Genomic DNA, 19881 nt, shown 5'->3' on the forward strand with positions numbered 1-19881 from the left:
CGGCGGCACTCTCCCGTTTCAGTGCCCACAGGCCTTCTACTCCTTTATAATTACTGCAAATTTCACAGTTGTAATATCGCGCTCTAGAACGGTTCAGTAATACTGACAAACGACAGCGGACATTTCCCTTCCTGCGATTCTTATTACGCGTTTTGTTTCGGAATTGCGGGTACAGCTGAGCATCTGGCACTAGATTCTGTCTGTAGACTGCAACGAATGATCGTTTGGCAACGGTAAGACTGGCAGGATCTGCAGAGGAGAATAGACTCAATAATAGAATTAAAATCCGAACTCCAGGGAAATAGCCAAGCACATGGATGAAATAAAAAGAGGTCTAGTGTATTTGCCAAAAGATTTCTGCCTATCCAGGCCTAAGGCCCCATACACATGACCGAGTTTCTCGGCAGAATTCAGCCAGAAACTCGATCGGAGCTGGATTCTGCAAAGAAACTTGGTCGTGTGTACACTTTTCAGCGAGGAAGCCGACGAGGAACTCGTCGGGCCGAATAGAGAACATGTTCTCTATTTCCTCGTTGTTCAATGAGGAAAGTCGGCCCGCCGAGATCCTCGGCGGCTTCCACACTGAACTCGACGAGGAACTCGATGTGTTTGGCACGTCGAGTTCCTCGGACGTGTGTACGGGGCCTCAGATTTACACAGCTCTGCCAGACAGCACAAAGTCCTGCCTGGCCAAAGAAGAGGCCTGATTTGTCTGTGATGCAGTTTCACTTTCACTCACAGGTTTCCTCCCCCACACTCGCTCTGTGGTGGCCCGTCCATATGGCGCGCAGGGGTGGCGCCTCTCTAATCTATGCGCCAGGCCCCATAATCCACATGCAGGGCACCGGACGCATGCATTGCATCTTTTTTTTTTTAAAGCACATGATTACAGCTGGAGGCTCTAATTGGCTTAAAAAATGTAGGCTTGGGGCGCAGAGCACTGCGCCCTGAGCCCACCCAGTTGTGTGACAATAGCAAATAAATTTTAGATGTTGTCTTCCTAAATTCTCCTCCTGGGCAATCAGGAAGCTGGTCCTGAGACCCGAGGACCCTGGCCAATCGGGTCTCAGGACACACTTCCTGTTCAGCCAGGAGGAGAAAAAAAATGGCCTGGCTCTCCTTCCCCCTGCCTCCTAAGTTAAGGTCAGTCCGTCTAGCGCCAAGGGGGGGGGGGGTGCTTGTGGAGATCGCCGCCTTCCTGTCTGCCGTCCGTGCTGGGGGGGAGGTTGCCTCTGTGAGGTCAGGCACTGATGTTGACGAGAAGGCCTGGCTCGTAGTCTCCACTCTAACTCATCCCAAAGGTGTTCTATCGGGTTGTGAAGGCCAGTCAAGTTCCTCCACCCCAAACTCGCTCATCCACGTCTTTATGGACCTTGCTTTGCGCACTGGTGCGCAGTCATGTCTGAACAGGAAGGGGCCGTCCCCAAACTGTTCCCACAAAGTTGGGAGCATGAAATTGTCCAAAATGTCTTGGTATGGTGACGCCTTAAGAGTTCCTTTCACTGGAAAAAGGGGCCAAGTCCAACCCCTAAAAAACAACCCCCACACCATAATCCCCCCTCCACCAAATGATTCGAACCAGTGCACAAAGCAACCTCCATAAAGACATGGATGAGTGAGTTTGGGGTGGAGGAACTTGACTAGCCCGCACAGAGTCCTGAACTCAACCCAACAGAACACCTTTGGGATGAATTAGAGTGGAGACTGCGAGCCAGGACTTCTCATCCAACATCAGTGCCTGCCCTCACAAATGCTCTTCTGGAAGAACGGTCAAACACTCCCATAAACACCCTCCTAAACCTTGTGGACGGCCTTCCCAGAAGAGTTGAAGCTGTTATAGCTGCAAAGGGTCGGGGCCAACTCAATATTGAACCCAACAGATTAAGACTGGGAAGCCATTAAAGTTCATGTGCGTGTAAAGGCAGGTGTCCCAATACTTTTGGTAATATAGTGTATGAAACTATGCAACTATATGCATTTCACACTCTTCTTTTATTGGCGGAAATTCTCCTTTAAGGCATTCGTCTTGCAGCCGGGTCCACATTCGTCATTTTGGTGTTGAGGTTTTTGCTGATTCTGGTCATTTCTCTCTGAAACACGTCCAATGTCATTGGAGTTGATGCTGGAGACCCGCGCGTGTTCTTTGGCAGCTGGCATGAGTGCGCATATTACCAGCCGGTCAACCTGGTCAGTAGGGACTGGGGAGGGAAGGTTGGGGGGGGGAAGGGGAGAGTGTCTGCGCATTCAAATGGCTTCTGCAAACTTTCTGCTTCTCTTTTCCCGCAGAACGTGGCAGCCAAACGCCAGGCTTGATCAGGAGCCAAGACGCAGCCTCCCGACACCGGCAACACAAGCCCACTCCTGACACAGATGTATGACTTGGACTCCGGCAGACGGATCGGCGTCCCAGAGAGCGGGCCGCGACTACAAACACAGGACACGAATGTCCTCGGCTCAGGCAACCAGAAGGACGAAGTAAAGGTCAGGCCTACAGTAGAGCGAAAGGTTTATGCAACAAAGAGATGGAATTATTTAAAGGGAAAAAAAACGCTTGCGTAGAAATGTATAGAATAAAGTGGACCTTCACACTCCTCGACCACCATTGCACTTCTTCTGCCCCCTTCCGCTCTTACAATCGGACGATGTGACAGACCCAACCAGGACTGGGGCTTTTGGAGAGGACTGCAAGGAGGCCTTGTGACGGTCAGGGGTTAACGCCGTTACGATATTCCATTCCACCAACCCACGACAGCTTCCGACACTCCGACACTCCACAATCCAGCAGACAGGACCCATTGGATTACCCCCAGAAAACGAGACACACACAGCTATGTTCTCTGGATCGAAACAAATAGGTTTTTATGATTGTCATGGACCTTGGAATGCAGAAGTGTTCCTCCTTGAAAGCTGTTACACAGTGGGGGGTCTTCTTCCCTGTCTTAAAGCTCCAGACGGCTCCATTGTTCTGTGTCTGGCTATTGTGTACATTGATTGCCCCCTGGGGCTTCTGTCTCATTACACATAACAGTCCCTCCATTCAAGCTATCGCACCAATCCCACTGCTGCCACCAATGTAACAAGACCCTTGCTCGCTCGCTTCCGCTCTCCTGACACTCCTCCGCTACAATTGAGTCAGCTTGCAGATCGCAACATCTGATGCTTCGGTCATCCAAGGCTCCGGGATCCGAACTACAGCTATGTGTCGTTCGGAATCCATTAGAACAAACACCAGGCAGGCTTTATGTAAGTTCAAACAGGAAGACATTTATTGGAAGTACACAACACACTTTTAAACAGAATTTGGACTATCCCGCCCCCAACAATCGCTTTCCTATTGGTCAATTGTAAAGTACACATAGTCCTCCTTCAGGTCCTCCTTAGCCATGCAAATGAGGACTTAAAAATGAGTCAACAGGGATTGGTCCGATAGCTTGAATGGAGGGACTGTTATGTGTAATGAGACAGAAGCCCCAGGGGGCAATCAATGTACATAATAGCCAGACACAGAACAATGGAGCCGTCTGGAGCTTTAAGATCTGTGTAACAGATTTCAAGGAGGAACACTTCTGCATTCCAAGGTCCATGACAATGATAAACTCAGGCTCTTTTAATACAGTCAGTAACCAAGTGAACAATGAATCAACTCCACCCACAACATTACACAAGGAACTCAATACACATTTTTAGTCAGACTTTCTGGCACCAAATCTACATGAGTTAATTACTATCATTTATTCAGACATTGTGACTCCGCGATAAGCTTTTCTCACCTTCTATACAATCCACATTCCTTTAGTAAACATAAGTCGGACATCTGACCTTTAGATTGTGCTAATTCACATTACATATTATCATCAATAGACTTTCACACAATACAGGGTTAGTTAGCATAGCACCATGAAATATCTTAGGAGCCAGACTTAATTAACACAATAGAAAATAGAATGCAATCACAGCAAGCTTTATCACTACAGCCAGGTAGCTGGAGGTGATTAACATCAATTAACATCTCAACAGTCTATGTGTCCCCACATTGAACGAATCACACTATTATTGACCGGTTGTGTTCAGAATTAACCACCTGTAATATTTCAAGATATCCTGCAATACATTGTGAATTATCATTACTGTCCCATCTCATGTAATTCAAGATATCATTTCTCAGTCATCATATGCCCCTTGTGGACATAGGATGACCCTAGACACAAGAGTCATTGGTGAAGCTGACACAGGAGTACCCTGCATCCTTCAAGAGCCTCTGGGTCCCACGGGCCATACCGTTACAGGCCTCTTGCCTACAAACTATTTCCCTGGCTTTTAAGGGAACACTACTCATCGGGAGGTGTGTAAGGTGACCACATTTCCAAACTGCCATTCAGGGACACACCCCCTCTCTCACCTTCCCCAAAAAAAGATGAGAGGATGGGGGGTAGTGTAGTCTCAGGATTGATGGGGAATTTGGCGGCGGGTTATTTGTCAGGTGAATGTGCCACTTGGCACCAGATGCAATGCCGCTTGCCGCCATAGCCTGCCACCAGATGCAGTGCCGCTTGCCACCCATAGCCTGCCACCAGATGCAGTGCCGCTTGCCGCCCATAGCCTGCCACCAGATGCAGTGCCGCTTGCCGCCCATAGCCTGCCACCAGATGCAGTTCCGCTTGCCGCCCATAGCCTGCCACCAGATGCAGTGCCGCTTGCCGCCCATAGCCTGCCACCAGATGCAGTGCCGCTTGCCACCCATAGCCTGCCACCAGATGCAGTGCCGCTTGCCGCCCATAACCTGCCACCAGATGCAGTGCCACTTGCCACCCATAGGTCCGTGCGTCCTTTTTTTTTTTTTTACAGTGGACAATCAAGGGATTGCAACAAGACAATGCTAGATCCTCCAGACCTGGGAGTTTGTATTCTGAAGGTTAATCACCACAAGAGGAGATTTAAAAAAAAGCACTACCAGGATAAATTTCCACTTTAAATAAAGAGTAACAATTTATCACAGCACATCCCACTACTGTCTCTTCATGGAACCCCAGCTGGGTGTCAATCCCAGGAGCCCGCCCTCGCTCTACTTCAATTCAGGACAGCGGGTCGCACACCAATGCCATCTTAAAAGTCCAATTGGTTTTAATAAGCAAGCAAGTAGGTTTCGGCACACTCTCCAAGCCTTCCACCTCTGGGGACAATCCCAATGTGTTTCACTCAGAGCAGGGCTCAATCATGGCGCCTACGTGACTAAGATGTCACCGGTGTGTGGCTCGCTTTCTTGAATCGAAGAACAGTATAGGAGGATGTGAACTGAAAAAGTGAAGATTTGCTATCTTATATCGTCTTGAAATGTTATTAACCACTCCTCCCCCCGCAAACCCCCCCCCCCTCCTGCCCAAGCCAATTTTCGAGTTTCAGTGATGTCACCTTTTAGGCTGCATTCACACTATAACGCGGCGTACGCGACGTATCTTGCCGCGATTCGTAAACTTTTTTTTTTTTTTCACAAAACATTTTACATTGATGTCTATGCCGAACGCCGAAAGCCGCCTGAAAAAAAGGGTCCGGGACTTGTTTTCAGGCGGCAGGCGTACGGCGTTTCGGCGTTCGATGTGAACCATCTCATAGACATTAATGAAAATTCGCCCCTCCAGCGGCACGAGCGGCACGCTTCAGGCGTATATACGCCTAGGTGTGAATGGGCTCTTAAAGTGGATGTAAACCCAAATTTACATCCACTTTAAAAGGTGACATCACTGAAACTCGCAAATTGGCTTGGGCAGGAAGGGGGGGGAGGGGTTTGTGGCGGGAGGAGTGGTTAATAACATTTCATTTTTTTTTTATGTCACAATGTAGAGAATAAGGGCCAGATTCTCGTAGTTTGGCGTAACTTTGTGCGGGCGTAACGTAACCTATTTACGTTACGCCTCCGCAACTTAGACGGGCAAGTGCTGTATTCTCAAATCACTTGCTCCGTAAGTTGCGGCAGCGTTGCGCAAATAGGCCGGCGTAAGCCCGCCTAATTCAAATTTGGAACAGGGGGGCGTGTTTTATATAAATGTTCTGTGACCCGACGTGATTGACGTTTTTCACGAACGGCGCATGCGCCGTCCGTGGAAATCTCCCAGTGTGCATTGCTCCTAATACGCCGCAAGGACGTATTGGTTTTGACGTGAACATAAATTACGTCCAGCCCCATTCACAGACGAGTTACGCAAACGATGTAAAATTTTCATAATTTGTCGAGGGAATGACGGCCATACTTAACATTGGTACGTCACACTTGCGCCACCATATAGCAGGGGTAACTTTACGCCGGGAAAAGCCTAACATAAACGGCGTATCTGTACTGCGTCGGCCAGGCGTATGTTCGTGAATTTGCGTATCGAGCTGATTTACATATTTCGACGCGTAAATCAGCGTACACGCCCCTAGCGGCCAGCGTAAATATGCAGTTACGATCCGACGGCGTAAGAGACCTACGCCGGTCGGATCTAATAGAAATCTATGCGTAACTGATTCTAAGAATCAGGCGCATAGATACGACCGGCCAGACTCAGAGATACGACGGCGTATCTGGAGATACGCCGTCGTATCTCTTTCGAGAATCTGGCCCTATGATTTCCTATCGTCTGTGCCCAGTCTTGCCACACAGAGTTAATCCAGCTCTGAGCAATCCTCTTTTATTGTTCAGTGAAATACAACAGACTTCCAGATAAAAACCAAAGTCCTTGCTTCTGAAAAAAAAGTGCACAATTCACATCCCCTCCCTCCCCTGTGTTTTGATTAAATGTTTTCAAAATAAGGGGTGAGTCACAGTTCAGTGCCATGAGAAAATGCAAGAGCCATCAGAATATACATAGAGCTGGAGGGAAGAGGGGAGGGGGGTGTGAATTGAGCACTACAGAAGCTGTGCATGTCTGCAAGCAGTGCACGAGATATGTAAATAACCTGTCACTCAAGCAAGGACTTTGGTTTTTATCTGGAAGTCTGTTTTATTTCCCTGAACAATAAAACGAGGATTGCTCAGAGCTGGATTAACTCTGTGTGGCAAGACTGGGCACAGATAATAGGAAATCGTATTCTCTACATTTAAATTGGGGTTTACATCCACTTTAAATATCAATTGCGCGGTCATGCTACATTGTACTGGGCACTGGATGACCTTGTCCCGGCACTGCTGATAGGTGCCACTGATATGCAGCACTGATGGGCATTGATAGCAGCACTGATGGGCACTCATAGGTGGCACTGATGGGCACTGAAAGGCAGCACTGATAGGTGGCACTGATAGGCAGCACTGATGGGCACTGATATGTGGCACTGATGGACACTGATGCTCACTGATGGATGGCACTGATGGGCATCACTGATAAGGAAGCACTGGCAGGAATTAGTGATGGGCACTGATTGGCATCAATTGTGGGCACTGATTGGCATCCCTGGTGGCCATGGCTGGTATATCTGGTAGTCACAATTGGTGGGCTTCCCTGGAGGTCCTTTGTGGTGTCCCTGGTGGTCCTGGGTGGGCATCCTCGCAGGGGGGGGGGCTGCATTGATAATCAATCAGCGCAGACCCCCCCCCCCTGTGAGAGGAGCAGCCGATCGGCTCTCCTCTACTCGCGTTTGACAGAAACGAGTCGGACAGGGTCCTCCCTCAATGGCTTGTCAACAACGTAGATAGCAAGGAGATGGCCGTTTATACAGACATTTTTCCGGGGACATTTTTTTATTTTATTTTTACTAGTAATGGCGCCAATCAGCGACTCTCTGCCCGTCGCCGCCACCTGCCTCACAGCCTGTCAAGTCTCACACTCCGGGCCCCGGCTACTACTGGGTAGGGAGAGGAGGAAGATCACTCTGCCAGGTGGGCAGAGCTGGTGTTGGACATCATTGGCTGACTGCCTGAACTCTGAAGAGGTAACTGGACGTCCGGACCCCAATGACTAAGGTGGACCAAGACAATATGGTGGTGCAGGACCCAGGCTGTCACTGCCCCTTGGCTCCCCCTATCCACTTCCAAGCACTGCCCCTTGGCTCCCCCTATCCACTTCCAAGCACTGCCCCTTGGCTCCCCCTATCCACTTCCAAGCACTGCCCCTTGGCTCCCCCTATCCACTTCCAAGCACCATCCCTTGGCTACCCCCCCCCCCCACCTGAGCAGTGGATCGCAGGACAACCCTGGGTAGGTGAGCAGGTGAATTGGGGAGAGAGACAAAGCAGGAGAGAGCCAAGTTCCTCTTTAAGGTGAGTCATAGCATAAAATCCTAAAGAGGACTGGACACATTTATGGGTAAATTAGACATCCTCCATAATGTTCATTTATGGCTTTATTAATTCCGCGCTTCAGAGCAGCAAATATATTATCTAATGAAAACATTGGTGAATTATTAAGAGTGGAATACACAGAGGTCCCCTATAAATATAACATTACCATTCCGGCTTTTTTACAGGGAAGAATTATCATTCTGAACTCGTAACGGCAGCATGAAATGAGAGGGACATTAGCATAATGTTACTAATGAATATAGGTCAAGGGTAATGGTGGATACTGAGCGAGCCGCCAAAAACTGGCCTGCGGTTAGCTATGGTGTGGCTTCTCCAGAGACTGTGCTGGACATTGAACAGGAGGAGCCGAGAAGATGAACTTCACCTTTCTGATAGTAATAAAAATATTATGTGACTTTTCTCACCTGGCTGCTTTAATTCCGGAAGTCCTAAAAATCTCAATACAGCACCCGTCTTAATAAAGTGTCTGAAAGCATGGACAAAGGGTAGGGAAAGGAGGATTCCTTAGACACCCTTCAGATCTACAACCCATGCTGAGCCCTGACTTTCTTGATTACTCTTTAGATGCACAATCATGCTGAACTTTCACTTCCTTGGTTACCCTTTAGATGTGCAACTCATGCTTAATCTTGACTTCCTTGGACACCCTTTAGATGTGTAACCCATGCTGAATCTTGACTTCCATGGGTTTGGGGGTTAAGGTACGGTGCTTGGAAGAGGGTAGGGGGAGCCAAAGAAAGGTGCTTGGAGGCGGGTAGGGGGCAGCCAGGGGACGATGCTTGGAGGAGGGTAGGGGGGATTAAAGGGACGGTGCTTGGAGGTGGGTAGGGGGGTGGGCCAGGGGACAATGCTTGGAAGTGGGTAGGGGGGAGCCAAGGCACAGTGCTTGGAGGTGGGTGGGGGGGCCAAGGGATGGTGCTTGGAGGTGGGTAGGAGATGAGCCAAGGGACGGTGCTTGGATATGTATAGGAGGAGCCAAGGGATGATGCATGGAGGCGGGTGGGGGGGTCAAGGGACGGTGCTTGGAAGAGGGTAGGGGGAGACAAAGAAAGGTGCTTGGAGGTGGGTGGGGGGGAGCCAAGGGACGTTGCTTGGAGATGTATAGGAGGAGCCAAGGGATGATGCATGGAGGCGGGTGGGGGGAGCCAGGGGACGGTGCTTGGAAGTGGATAGGGGGAGCCAAGGGGAAGTGCTTGGAAGTGGATGGGGGGGAGCCAAGGGATGGTGCTTGGAGGTGGGTGGGGGGGGGGGAGCCAAGGGATGGTTCTTGGAAGTGGATAGGGGGAGCCAAGGGGCAGTGCTTGGAAGTGGATAGGGGGAGCCCAGGGGCAGTGCTTGGAAGTGGATGGGGGGAGCCAAGGAATGGTGCTTGGAGGTGGGTGGGGGGGAGGGAGCCAAGGGATGGTGCTTGGAAACGGATAGGGGGAGCCAAGGGGCAGTGCTTGGAAGTAGATGGGGGGAGCCAAGGGATGGTGCTTGGAGGTGGGTGGGGAGCCAAGGGATGGTGCTTGGAAGTGGATAGGGGGAGCCATGGGGCAGTGCTTGGAAGTGGATAGGGGGAGCCAAGGGGCAGTGCTTGGAAGTGGATGGGTGGAGCCAAAGGATAGTGCTTGGAGGTGGGTGGGGAGGGGGGGCAAGGGATGGTTCTTGGAAGTAGATAGGGGGAGCCAAGGGGCAGTGGAGCCAAAGGGCCGGTGCTTGGAAGTGGATAGGGGGAGCCAAGGGACGGTGCTTGTGGGGTGGGTAGGAGGGAGCCAAGGGAGGGTGCTTGGAGGTGGGTAGGGGCGGACACAAGGAGTGATTTGAAAGGAAAGGGTACCTGCACCTATTCCCTGGGAAAAATAGCTCTGCTACTACTACTAATAATAATAATCATAAATAATAAAAAACAATAATAAATAAAAATACCTATTTTAAGATTTATTTAAATGTGTGGAGTACCTTGAAAGCCCTATTTTCTTTTCTTTGATTTTCTACACACAGCAAGTACAAGCAAGAAACAATAGAAACAATAGAGCCGTACAAATTCATTCGCTTGTGATAATAAAATATGGGAACAGCAAGAAAGTAAAAAAACGTAGAATTATCATCAACAATCGTGTTTAGGTAACCTTTACAATAATGGGCACTTACTGAAAAAAGTCACAATAGTTTCCCTTCAAATCTGGGACAATTCTCTTTCTACAACCCTTAATAGTTTTTTTCGGCACGTCGAGTCCCAAAATTACATTTAAATGACTGTTTATGTTTTTCATTACTTTTTTTTTTCTTTTCTAAGCACAGCTCTGCAGAAAAATACATTATGTTCATTTTCTCACTTTGACGCTAACAGAGAATGCATTAAAAAAAAAAAAAGTGAAACACTGAGAATAAAAGCAGAATAAATAGCCGCCAACCCATGATAAACAAGTCTAAAAATGGAGCTTCTATTTAGCGGAGAGCCCCTTAAATAGATAGGAGAGGAAAAAAAAAAACAACAGCCGTGGTTGATTGCAAAAAGCACTCAGGACTTGGATTCCATAATTCATATGTCACATCAAATCTCGGCATTATCACATCTCCATTACGGATAGCCGGGGCTCGTAATCCTAACATTATTTAGGCGGATTTATGGATAGCTTTGAATGGCATTTTGTCAGGGAACGGACTAAAGGCTAAAACAGAAAGATTACAAGGCCGGAGTAGATGGAGTGATGGGAGTGGTGGGAGCGCGGAGTTGTACAGTCTGGCTTTATAATGGAACTTATTACTGTCATCACTATCCCTCCCATTATATAAACAGATCCAAAGATTTGTGTAGGCCAAGTATGACCAACCTTAGAGCAAGCTAGTTGGTTGAGGTCCTACACAGAGGGGATTGGCCCCTAAAACAGGAAGCTTCTTGGAGTCTATGGCAGCAGTTGGGTACTTTGGGTGTAACAGTTAGCCAGTGTGATATTTTTTTTAGGCCATATTTAAAATGATTATTGCAGTGTACCTTTAAAATAGATGTTTCTTCACTATATGGCCAAATGTTTGAGGACATCCCTCCAAATGATTGAATTCAGAAGTTTCAAGTGAAGGGTGCTGCTAATGCTACACAGGGCTTTTTTTCTCGAAGAATAGGTGCAGAAACTCCCCCTTTAGTTACTTCTTGTCCGAGTTACTTCTACCCACCTCCGAGCACCATCCCTTGGTTACACCCCCTACCCTGCTCTGAGCACCATCACTTGGTTCCACCCCCTACTCACCTCCAAGCACTGCCCCTTGGTTCCACCCCCTACCCACCTCCAAGCACCATCCCTTGGTTCCACCCCCTACCCACCTCCAAGCACCATCCCTTGGTTCCACCCCCTAACCACCTCCAAGCACCATGCCATGGTTCCACCCCCTACTCACCTCCAAGCACCATGCCTTGGCTCCACTCCCTACTCACCTCCAAGCACTGCTCCTTGGTTCCACCCCCTTCCCACCTCCAAGCACCATCCCTTGGTTCAACTCCCCTACCCACCTCCAAGCACTGCTCCTTGGTTCCACCCCCTACCCACCTCCAAGCACCATCCCTTGGTTCTACCCCCCTACCCACCTCCAAGCACTGCTCCTTGGTTCCACCCCCTACCCACCTCCAAGCCCCATCCCTTGGTTCTACCCCCCTACCCACCTCCAAGCACTGCTCCTTGGTTCCACCTCCTACCCACCTCCAAGCACCATGCCTTGGTTCCACCCCCTACCCACCTCCAAGCACCATCCCTTGGTTCCACCCCCCTACCCACCTCCAAGCACTGCCCCTTGGTTCCACCCCCTACCCACCTCCAAGCACCATCCCTTGGTTCCACCCCCTACCCACCTCCAAGCACCATCCCTTGGTTCAACCCCCTAACCACCTCCTAGCACCGTGCCTTGGTTCCACCCCCTACTCACCTCCAAGCACAATGCCTTGGCTCCACCCCCTACTCACCTCCAAGCACTGCTCCTTGGTTCCACCATCTACCCACCGCCAAGCACCATCTCTTGGTTCCACCCCCTACTCACCTCCAAGCACTGCTCCTTGGTTCCACCCCCTACCCACCTCCAAGCACCATCCCTTGGTTCTTTCCCCTACCCACCTCCAAGCACCGCCCCTTGGTTCCACCCCCTACCCACCTCCAATCACCATCCCTTGGTTCCATCCCCTACTCACCTCCAAGCAATGCTCCTTGCTTCCACCCCTACCCACCTCCAAGCACCATCCCTTGGTTCCAACCCCTACCCACATCCAAGCACCATCCCTTGGTTCCACCCCCTACCCGCCTCCTAGCACCATCCATTGGTTCCACCCCCTACCCACCTCCAAGCACCATCCCTTGGTTTCACCCCCTACCCACCTCCAAGCACTGCCCCTTGGTTCCACCCCCTACCCACCTCTGAGCACCATCCCTTGGTTCCACCCCCTACCCACCTCTAAGCACTGCCACACACAACAATAGATGAACATAAGGCCTAACCAGCAACAATAGACCCCCCCCCACCAGCAACAATAGAACTCCTCAGTAACAATAGACCTACCACACAACAATAGATGAACATGAACAGTAGATTGCTTTAAGAAAGGCCTGGATTCTTTCCTAAATGCACAGAATATAACTGAGTACTAAGATTTGTAGGTAAAGTTGATCCAGGGTAAATCCGATTGCCTCTCGGGGGATCAGGAAGGAATTTTTTCCCCTGCTGTAGCAAATTGGATCATGGCTCTGCTGGGTTTTTTTTTGCCTTCCTCTGGATCAACTGTGGGTATGGAGTTGGGTGTATGGGATTGTACTGTGTTTTTTATTTTGTTTGTTTATTTTGTTTGTGGTTGAACTGGATGGACTTGTGTCTTTTTTCAACCTGACTAACTATGTAACTATGTAACTATGGGCCAGATTCACAGAAGAGATACGCCGGAGTATCTACTGATACTCCGGCGTAATTTGAAATTTTACAGCGTCGTATCTTAATTTGTGATTCACAAACAAGATACGTCGGCTTTTGGCTAAGATCCGACAGGCTTACGGCTTCGTACGCCTTCGGATCTTAGGCTGCAATACTTCGGCCGCCGCTGGGTGGAGTTTGCGTCGTTTTCCAGCGTCGGGTATGCAAATGAGCTTTTACGGCGATCCACAAAGGTTTTCGCGTTCGTTACGTCATCGCTAGTCATTTTTTCCCGTCGCAAAGTTAGGCCAGCTTTTACATGGCTTAACTTTAGACGAGCCATGTTAAAGTATGGGCGTCGTTCCCGCGTCGAATTTCAATTTTTTTTTTTTTTGCGTAAGACGTCTGGGAATACGAAAGTACGTTACGCACGTCGCCGTTCAAAAAAATGACGTCACTTCGCGCAAAGCACGGCGGGAATTTCAAAACGGAGCATGCGCAGTACGTCCGGCGCGGGAGCGCGCCTAATTTAAATGGTACACGCCCCATTTGAATTAGGCGGGCTTGTGCCGGACGCCTTTACGTTACACCGCCGTAAGTTTACAGGCAAGTGCTTTGTGAATCAAGCACTTACGCTGAAAACTTGCGGCGATGTAACATAAACGGGATACGTTACGCCGCGGCGCAGGTTCCTGAATCTGGCCCTATGTAACTATGTAAGAAGACTTGACTGTGAGATTCAGATTTATCTCGAAAACATTGAAAAGACAATGAATTCCCTTTAAACACATCTTGTCAGTGCTGACTCCTGTGTAACTCCATCATTTGCATTCAGACCAGCTGGGATTGGAAGACGGAATAACTCCGCAAGGGCAATTAAAAGAGGTGACCGCAGACTATCAAGTCCATTAGCGCTGTTAGAGAGCCTAAAATAATGCACAATCAGGAAAGGAAAAACATTCGGCGTGTATGTTTTCTCTCACCGCCGGGCCTCGGAGACTTCACAGAGCTCAATAAACAGCCTTCCCTCCGCAGAAAGCTTCAATTCTGACTTCACATAATTAGAATGAAGAGACTCTGTTCAGGGTTCAGGAATCGCTTCGCTAATCAAAATATCGTTTCGGGAAGCTTGGCGCTCTCCGCAAAGGTGGGAACTGACGGCCCTCCTGTCTGACAACCTGAAACCTGAACATGGGGGGAAGGGAGGGGCACAAAAGTCTAGGAAGCACTTTAATACCCAACAATTAGGGATGAGTTGTGTTCTCTTCAGTGACATTATGATGAGAATCTGGAAATTTTGGCAACATTTTTCAATTTCTGCTAAATATGTTGAAGTCAACGAGGAAGGAAAAATGGAGAACAGCCCAAGTTGTCTGTAACTGTCATATTATTTACTGTATACAATATTGTGAAAACTGTCTGTTTATTGCCCACATATTGCCCCAATAGTATTGTCCGCATATTGTGACAATTTCCAATTTATTGTCGTCACATAGTGCCACACATGGCCATTTGCTGCCCGCCTTTTGTTACAACTGCAAATTTATTGTCCACACATTTCCACTTCTGCCCATTTATTGTCCGCATTTTGCCACATTTTCCCCATTTGTTGCCTGCACATTGTCCCATTTGCCCATTTATTTTCCACATATTGCCACACCTGCCTATTTATTGCCCACATTTCGTCACAATTGCCCATTTATTGTCAACATATTTCCACACCTTCCCATTTATTGTCAACATATTTCCACACCTTCCCATTTATTGTCAACATATTTCCACACCTTCCCATTTATTGTCAACATATTTCCACACCTTCCCATTTATTGTCAACATATTTCCACACCTTCCCATTTATTGTCTGCATATTGTCACAATTGCCCATTTAGTTTCCACATATTGACACACTTGCCCATTTGTTGCCTGCATATTGTTATATTTGCCCATTTATTCTTCACATAATACCACACCTGCCTATTTATTGCCCACACAATTGTCACAATTGCCAATTTATTGCCCACATAGTTCCACACCTTCCCATTTATTGACCTGCAGATTGTCACAATTGCCCATTTACTGTCTGCATATTGTCACATTTGCCCATATATTTGTCACATATTACCACACCTGCTTATTTATTGCCTGCATATTATGACAATATCCAATTTATTATCATCATATTGTCACAATTGCCCACTAATTTTCCACATATTACCACACTTGCCCATTTGTTTCCTCCATATTGTCACATGTGCCCATTTATTTTTCACATATCACCACACTTGTGCATTTGTTGCCCGCATTTCATCACATTTGCCCATTTATTTTCCACATATTGCCACACCTGCCTATTTATTGCCCACACATTGTCACAATTGCCAATTTATTGCCCACCTATTTCCACACCTTCCCATTTATTGTCTGTATATTGTCACAATTGCCCATTTACTGTCTGCATATTGGCACATTTTCCCATTTATTTTTCACATATCACCACACCTGCCTGTTTATTGCACGCATATTGTGACAATATCCAATTTATTGTCATCATATTGTCACAACTGCCCACTTATTTTCCACATATTGCCACACTTGCCCATTCGTTGCCTGCATATTGTTACAATTGCCCATTTATTTTCCACATATTGCCACACCTGCCTATTTATTGCCCACATAGTTCCACACCTTCCAATTTATTGATCCGCATATTGTCACAATTGCCCATTCACTGTCCACATACTGTATTGCCACATTTGCCCATTTGTTGCCTGCATATTGTTACAATTGCCCATTTATTTTCCCCCAATTGCCACACCTGCCTATCTATTGCCCACATATTGTCACAATTGCCCATTTATTGTCAACATATTTCCACATCCTCCCATTTATTGTCCTCATATTGTCACAATTGCCCATTTACTGTCTGCATATTGTCACAATTGCCCGTTTATTGTACACATATTGCCACACTTGCCCATTTGTTGCCTGCATATTGTCACATTTGGACATTTATTTTCCACACATTGTCACAATTGCCAATTTATTGCCCACGTAGTTCCACACCTTCCCATTTATTGATCCGCATATTGTCACAATTGCCCATTTACTGTCTGCATATTGTTACAATTGCCCATTTACTGTCTACATATTGTTACAATTGCCCATTTATTTTCCACATATTGCCACACCTGCCTAACTTTTGCCCACATATTGTCACAATTGCCTATTTATTATCCACATAATGTCACCCCTGCCCATTCATTGTTTGCATATTGTCACAATTGCCCATTTATTTTCAACAAATTGCCATAATTGCCCATTTATTGTTCACATATTGCCACACTTGCCCATTTGTTGCCTGCATATTGTTACAATTGCCCATTTATTTTCCACATATTGCCACACCTGCCTATTTATTGCCCAAACATGGTCACAATTGCCAATTTATTGCCCATATAGTTCCACACCTTCCCATTTATTGATCTGTATATTGTTACAATTGCCCATTTATTTTCCACATATTGCCACACCTGCCTATCTATTGCCCACATATTGTCACAATTGCCTATTTATTATCCACATAATGTCACCCCTGCCCATTCATTGTTTGCATATTGTCACAATTGTCCATTTATGTTCAACAAATTGCCATAATTTCCCATTTGTTGTCCACATATTGTCACATCTTCCTTTTTTTTTTTGCATACCTATAGTCATAATTGCTTGTTTTTTGGCCACATATTGACGTTATATAGACCATTTATTGTACAACGTTGTCACCCATTTATTGTACACAGAGGAGTAGATTCAGAAAGCAATTGCGTCTGCGTATCCATAGATACGCAGCGTAATTGCTTAGTTGCGCCGGCGTATCGACTTCTCCTGATTCAGGAACCTCGATACGCCGACTGCAGCCTAAGATATGACTGGCATAAGGCTCTTATGCCGTCGTATCGTAGGCTGCATTCTTACGCTGGCCGCTAGGTGGCGTTCCCGTAGTGGTCAGCGTAGAGTATGCAAATTGCATACTCACGCCGATTCACAACCGTACGCGTGCCCGGCGTTCGCATTTTACGTCGTTTGCGTTCGTCGGTTTCTGCGTAAGGCTGCTCATGCTATTAGCAGGAGCAGCCAATGCTAAGTATACCCGTCGTTCCCGCGTCGCGATTTTTGAAAATGACGTCGTTTGCGTAAGTGAATCGTGAATGGCACTGGACGCCATTTACGTTCACGTTGAAGCAAATGACGTCTTTTTGACGTCATTTACCGCAATGCACGTAGGGAAAGTTTCCCGACGGAGCATGCGCACTACGTTTGGCGCAGGAACGCGCCTAATTTAATTGATCCACGCCCCCTACGGGATCATTTAAATTATGCGCGCTTACGCCGGCCAGATTTACGGAGCGCCCGCGCCAATTACGGAGCTACTGCTTCGTGAATGAAGCGTAGCGCAAGTAATTTACGGAGGCGTAGCGTTAAAACGGTACGCTGCGCCTCCGTAAGAAAGTGCGCAGCCCTACCTGAATCTACCCCAGAGTCATAATTGCTTGTTTTTTTTTTCTGTAGATTTTCACAACTGCCCATTTGTTGTGTGTAGTTTAATACGCTGTACCAGTTTCGGGTGGAAAGACCCTTTGCAGTGAATAAATACTACGAGCCGTAAAGACTTTCCTTCTTCCACGAAGAACGGTTCCACCATATTACTCCAACAGACTGTTAGGGACGTGTGGCATTTCCTCTTACCTGTGCAGGAGAAGTCGTCTACTCGGGTGTATCCTGAGAGACAGTCGCAGCGGTAAGATCCCGGTAAATTGACACATACGGTGTTGGCTTGGCAGTAATGCATTTTGGCAGCACATTCATCAATGTCTGCAACGAGACAGAACAGAGTACACAAACGTTAGCTAGGAAACTCGAAACTCTACCGCTTCATTTTAATTAGCGTTTTACTTTTACAAAGCTTTGTTATTATGACCGCAGTCCGGAAAATGCAATAAAACCACGGTGCGCAAAGTGGGGGGGGGGGGTTCTGATGGGGACACTGATGTAAGGGGGACTTGCTGAGGAGGTCCTGAATGCTGGACGTAACGCGTATAGTGGTGGAGCTGTTTGCCGGTGATGTCAAAGTCATTTAAGGGGGAATTCTGATGGGGACACTGATGTGAAAGGGACTCTGATGAGGACACTGATGTATGAGGGATGCAGTTGTCACCTAAAACAGGGGGTGAAATGCGGGTTCAATGCATATGCTCAACTGCGGAATGTTTATTAAACTATAGTGGGGTCTCCAGACTTTTCAGTAGGAGGACCACATTGTACATTTTACAGCTATTCGAGGGCCAAAAAAGTTTACCCTATTAGAGTCTCCCCTAAAATCAGGGTCCCCATCGGAGCACCCCTTACACGACAACCCCCCTCTACATCGGGGGCAACAGTAGAGTCCCCCCTTAAATTACTTTGACGTCATTAGAAAACAGCTCCACCCCTATACGCGTTACGCCCAGCATTGAGGACTTCCTCAGGAGGTCCCCCCTTACATCTGTGTCCCCAACTGAGACCTTGGACATCAGTGTCTTCATCAGAGTCCCTTTTACATCAGCTTCCCCAACTGCATCCCTCATACATCAGTGTCCTCATCAGAGCCCCTTTCACAACAGGGTCCCCATGAGAGTCCCCCTTACATCAGTGTCCCCATCAGAATGCCCCGTAAATCACTTCGACTTTACCGGCACACAGCTCCACCCCTAGACACATCACGTCCACGGTTCAAGACTTCCCCCTTACATCAGTGTCCCCATCAGAATCCCCCCCACTTTAATCACTTTGACTTTACCGGCACACAGCTCCACCCCTAGACACATCACGTCCATGATTCAAGACTTCCCCCTTACATCAGTGTACCCATCTGAGATTTACGTACATCAGTGCCTTCATCAGAGTCCCTTTTACATTAGCGTTCCCAACTGCATCCCTCATACATCAGTGTCCTCATCAGAGTCCCTTTCACATCAGTGTCCCCATCAGAATTCCCCCTTAAATGACTTTGACATCACCGGCAAACAGCTCCACCACTATACGCGTTACCTCCTCAGCAGGTCCCACCTTACATCTGTGTCCCTATCTAAAACCCTGTACATCAGTGCCTTCATCAGAGTCCCTTTTACATCAGCTTCCCCATCTGCATCCCATATACATCAGTGTCCTCATCATAGTTCCTTTTACAACAGGGTCCCCATCAGAGTCCCCCTTACATCAGTGTCCCCATCAGAATCCCCCCCACTTTAATCACTTTGACATCACCGTCAAACAGCTCCACCCCTATACCCGTTACGTCCAGCATTCAGGACTTCCTCAGCAGGTCCCCCCCTTACATCAGTGTCCCCATCTGAGATCCCATACATCAGTGCCTTTATCAGAGTCCCTTTTACATCAGCTTCCCTATCTGCATCCCATATACATCAGTGTCCTCATCAGAGTCCCTTTCACAACAGGGTCCCCATCAGAGTCCCCCCTTATCAGTGTCCCCATCAGAATCCCCCCTTAAATCACTTTGAGATCATCAGAAAACAGCCGCCCCCAGACACGTTGCATCCACAATTCAGGACTTCCACAGCAGGTCCCCCCTTACATCAGTGTCCCCATCTGAGATCCCATACATCAGTGCCTTCATCAGAGTCCCTTTTACATCAGCTTCCCCATCTGCATCCCATATACATCAGTGTCCTCATCATAGTCCCTTTC

At 47.8% G+C, this 19881-nt stretch overlaps 1 protein-coding gene across 1 annotated transcript in view; it reads right to left on the reverse strand.

Annotated features, from left to right (window-relative positions):
• NELL1 (neural EGFL like 1) overlaps positions 1–19881 on the reverse strand; it is a 1277601-nt gene that overhangs the window by 552145 nt on the left and 705575 nt on the right. The window contains 1 exon segment of the mRNA XM_040327905.1: positions 17884–18009. Coding sequence (XP_040183839.1) covers positions 17884–18009 — 126 coding nt within the window.

Source organism: Rana temporaria, chromosome 11 (genome assembly GCF_905171775.1).
Source record: "Rana temporaria chromosome 11, aRanTem1.1, whole genome shotgun sequence".
Taxonomy (NCBI): Eukaryota; Metazoa; Chordata; class Amphibia; order Anura; family Ranidae; genus Rana; species Rana temporaria.